This window comes from Carlito syrichta, unplaced genomic scaffold (genome assembly GCF_000164805.1).
Source record: "Carlito syrichta isolate Samal-C Ts95f unplaced genomic scaffold, Tarsius_syrichta-2.0.1 Scaffold131524, whole genome shotgun sequence".
Classification (NCBI taxonomy): domain Eukaryota; kingdom Metazoa; phylum Chordata; class Mammalia; order Primates; family Tarsiidae; genus Carlito; species Carlito syrichta.
Genome location: NW_007075620.1, coordinates 156,841 through 161,363, shown reverse-complemented (window position 1 = coordinate 161,363; position 4,523 = coordinate 156,841). Strand labels below are relative to the sequence as shown.

The window sequence follows — 4,523 nt, the reverse complement described above, 5'->3', positions numbered from 1 at the left end:
GCCCCGCGGGGGGCGCGCGCGCTCCCTCCGGGCGTAGCGTGGCCACGGGCGCGGGGAAGAAGCCGAGCCCGGCTCCGGGCCGCTGTGTCAGAACACGCGCGCCGTTCTGGGTCTCCACGGAAGCGGACGTTGGCCCGGTGCAGCAAGATGCGGGTCGAAGCCCTCGGGGGCTGGAGGCTCCCTTGACAAGCAAGCCTCTGGCGGGCTTTTCCGTGGCCTGGGAGAAGGTCGGGGCGTCGCTGCTGAGTGACCTGCTACCTTTTTGCGGATGCTTTTGAAAAACTGAAGGAGGGCACGAGAGCATCACGGTTCTTTTTGAGGCTCGTCGACCGGCAGGGTGGAGAGCCTGGGCGACAGAGTGAGACAACAAACGCAAAACACCCCAAAAATCCAAGGTAGTAGAGTAGAGTTCTCGGGGTTCACTCCAAAGGCAATAAAACAGACTTGCTTTAAAGAACTTTGTTTTGAGGACAAAACTCTCAATTTTTTTTTTTTTTTTTTGAGTCGGAGTCCCACTCTATCGCCCAGACTGGAGTTGCGCTATCACACCCGGCTAATTTTCCTTCATTTATTGTAGAGATGAGGTCCTGCCAAGTGGCCCAGGCCGGTCTTGACCTCGCTGGCTCGGGCAGTCCTCTCTCCTCTGCCTCCCAAAGTGCTGGGATAAAAGGTGTGAGCCCTCACACCCGGCCTCAAATCTTATCCGTTAAAAGGTACCTGGATAAGGTGGTCATGATTGTAGGGAAGGCACAGAGCACTCACACCAGCTGTGTCTTTAACAGGCACGTCATGTTACCCAGAGAGCTTTCCAAACAAGTACCCAAAACTCATCTGATGTCTGAAGAAGAGTGGAGGAGACTGGGTGTCCAGCAGAGTCTGGGCTGGGTTCACTACATGATTCATGAGCCAGGTGAGTCTCGCTGCAGTCAGGCATTGACTGAGTTAGAACAGAGCTTGACAAGTTCACAGACAGCCCGAGGTGACTCTGAGTTTTTAGGATGATTTCCAAATCTATCAGTTAATTTCTTAACATTTTGCTGTGAGTATATCCAGAATTCCCCTTTCTCTTAAAACTAAGACTTAAGGCAATTTAAATCCTTAGTCCTTAAGTTGTATGTATAGAAATTGATTGGATTTGCCTTCCTTTAGCCCCTCGAGGGATGTTGTCTGTAGCTTGTGAACTCGTGTGCTGCCTGAATTATACGTGAATGAACGCCTTATGCGGTGTATGATGCTTTGGAATTAGCCAAAGATTTTCCAAGTACTAGATAGCAAACTAGACTAAAACTCTGAGGCTAAATGCTATTTTTTGGATAATTAGCAAAGCTAGCTTAAAGGATCCAAAATGCTTTGAACAAAATTTGAAGACAAAGAAGCCGAAGTAGGTAGAACTAAATTTATTTTGCTTTCTGCTCTTCTGGAAAAGAAAAACAGCATCAAGAGCTCTAAAAGACCCAACTTTCTTGGGATCAGAGCACACAATCATGTTAGGATTTAGAGAGTTCCTCCAGATAATTGAAAAGCAATCGAGGAACTTAAATGTCAATTTCTGGGTCCCACCTACCGGAAGTCCATAGGGATGGGGTCCTGGAACTTGGGGGTTTTACAAGCTCCTGGCAGTTTTCCATGTACACTAGTGTAAGCTCCTGGAGTTGACTAGAGTGAGCTGCTTTTCCCCTTATGCTCTTATTGTCAAGTTTTCTTATGTTTACTGTTAACAAAGATTTGAAACAAAATTCAGTTTAGATACATACCTCAAGCTGGTTAATAGTGGACTCCATTGAAGCTTTTTATTTTGGTTTAGTTGAGAATTCTTTGAATTTTTGTTGAATATATGAAAATTGACCATATTAAAATGGTAACACATCTTCTTTCCACAGAACCGCATATTCTTCTCTTTAGACGACCTCTTCCAAAAGAGCAACAAAAATGAAGGCTATCTGGGGATCGTCAGTTCTTGTTCAAATTTAATGTATATGTGTATATACGGTAGTATTCAGTGAATACTTGAAAAATGTACAAATCGTTCATCCATACCTGTGCATGAGCTGTATTCTTCACAGCAACAGAGCTCAGTTAAATGCAACTGCAAGTAGGTTACCACAAGGTGTTTAAGACAATTTTCTTCTAGTCAGTTTTTCTCTTAATAGAAGTGCCTGTTTGACTTTACCTGTTACTTTTGTTAAATAAAGTTTGTATGTTGCATTTATCATCGTTTGTAGTTATTGAGGCATATTTTCTTACAGCTAATTTCTAACTAATGAGATTGTTTGATTTCAGTGTTTTAATTTTAGCCCTGAGGAAATAAACTTAGAAAATGTTAAATGAATTTGAAATAGTTTGGAATGATGGGGATTCCATTTGATTCACTTAAGAAGAAACTAAGAATAAAAGGTTATATTTAAACTAAAGCTGAAGTGGGTTTTACTACTTTATCTGAAGTCTAATTCCTAGAGAATTGTCTAGAATATCCAACTGAACAGAAAAACCCAACTTAAAACTATTTGGGATACTTATGCTTATTTAAGAACTGCTACTGACTACTAGTGGTCTCGGGGAAACCTTGTAAAAGTCCCGTTTATCCTTTTCTACATTTTCTAAGTGGAGGTAGTGTTTGCTTAAAATACTATAGCATTTTAAGAAGTTCAAAAGCACTGTAAAACACCTACATGCCCTATGTATTTTGTGTTTTAGATTGGCTTTGTGGCTGTCAGGAAAAATGTTTTAGAATAAAGGCCGACATAGACTACTTAATTGCTATGCTAGAGAAACATCTTAAAGGAGCAGCCAGTAAGCCTAAGACCCCCCCCCATCTAGAAGGGGTGTCTTGACACATGATGAACGCAAAAAATACCAAAGGTGGTGATCAGCAGCAGCGTAGAACTCACCCCACCCACCCCCCATCCCACCACCACAGGACACCAGCTAGAGTGGTCCTGAGTAACAATCCAAATTAAACTTCACACTTAAGGATAGGCTCAATAGTGCTGAGGGGGTGTGGCAGCCATCCCTCAATGCCCAGCATAGATTACAGCCAGACCCCACCTAGGTACTGATGAGTCCAGCTATGTTTAGTAAACTCCGGTACCTGGCCAGAAATTTGGGAGAGAATGCCTGGCATTCAATGGTTAAGTCTGCAAAGGGACACAGGAAGCCTACAGTTTGCCTCAAATCTAGTTAAGCTGTCTAGTCAGATGGCCTGCATTGCTGACAAACTTGCTGTTCCTTTCAGTTCCATTCACACCTTCCAAGCCTCTGACCTAGAGGGAAGTTCTTCCTCCTGAAGTCCCCATTTCAATCTTCCCTGTACTTCTCTGCTGGGCCTCCTGTCCTTGCTCACCTTCCAGCTTTCTCATAGTACTTAACGAATGTTGCCCAGTAGAGGTTTTTGGCTTTCCATGAAGATGCTACTTTTCCATCGCTTGACTGTGTCCGAACATTTTAATGTTTGAGATGAACCGAACGGTTTTGAAGTTAAATTTTCCTTTCGTGGTTACTTAAAAAACTTTTTAGTACTTCTGGAGATTTAGTGATGCCAGGTGGGGTGTGGTGCAAAACTCGTGGATTTAGAGGTTTTAAAGTTTATTAGAGAAAGAAAATGGGAAAGGCAGGCATGCACGATAGAACCGCACTTTTTGCATCTTACAAAATGCCACCCATCTGGTGGTTAATCTTAATGGGGGGGTATCTGCTCCCATCTCTCCACCTCTGGGGAGAGAAATAGTCTCTTCCAGAGAGACTCGCCAGACTTTTCAGTACACAAGTTTTTCGAGTTACAAGAGGTCTCGTCATTTCTACGGCTCTTCGACTCCGGATCCAGGACCCGCCTTGTCGGAGCTTCGCTTTGTTGAGCTTGAGGGGTGGGGTGGACTGGGAGTCCACATCGAGTTCATCTTCCCGCCCACCCGTGCAGCCTGCAGACAGGAAAGGCATCTATCTAGGCCTAACCTGTACTAGCTGCCCTGCCTCATCTCCCCCTTCAGAGGTTTTTCGATCTATGATCACAGGGGGTACAAGGGGGAAAGATCCATCTGCAACTGACTCAAAGCTGGCAATGGGCGGCGGCCTGGCAGCGCCGGAGGTCGTTAGGACACCAGCCATGGTCCCTAGGCTTTCCTGGTCCGCAGGTCGTACGGGGCGCGCCACTGCCCCTCGGCCCGAGGCCGTCGGGGGGGACGCGGTCCCGGGGGGCAAGCAGTCGGGCGTCTCACCGCAGTCCCTCGGGGGAAGCCCCCGCGTTCAGGGCACGAGCTAGGCCTGTCCGCCTCTCCCGGGCCCTCCACACCTCTACGCCCAGACTCCTGCGGCCCAGGGCAGGAGAGACTCTCGGCCTCACCCCGGGCTTCTAGCCGCTGCTGTCTTCGTTCCCCCGCACCGCGACGCCACAGCCCCGGCCCAGGGAGCGCCCGGGGAACCCCCACGACCCCCTCAGCGCGCCCCACGCGCAGCCCGAGCCGGAAGCAGGGGCGGGCCTGTCGCGTTTCTGTGACGCACTTCCTGGCGTCGCCTCCGAAGGCGGAAAC

At 47.2% G+C, this 4,523-nt stretch overlaps 1 protein-coding gene across 1 annotated transcript; it reads left to right on the top strand.

The window, feature by feature from the left end:
* Positions 1-732: 732 nt before the first annotated feature.
* Positions 733-2,209, top strand: LOC110594749 (cyclin-dependent kinases regulatory subunit 2-like). Its single transcript, XM_021708155.1, has 2 exons — positions 733-910; positions 1,881-2,209. Exons 1-2 carry the CDS (start codon positions 733-735, stop codon positions 1,931-1,933), a joined length of 231 nt encoding a protein of 76 aa, XP_021563830.1. The 3' UTR covers positions 1,934-2,209.
* The last annotated feature ends 2,314 nt before the right edge of the window (positions 2,210-4,523 follow it).

Bases quoted from the DNA above. Each gene is read 5' to 3' on its own strand.
- LOC110594749 (XM_021708155.1), top strand. From the start codon at position 733: ATGATTGTAGGGAAGGCACAGAGCACTCACACCAGCTGTGTCTTTAAC. The intron at 911-1,880 runs GTGAGTCTCGCT...TTCTTTCCACAG, and splicing joins CTACATGATTCATGAGCCAG to AACCGCATATTCTTCTCTTT.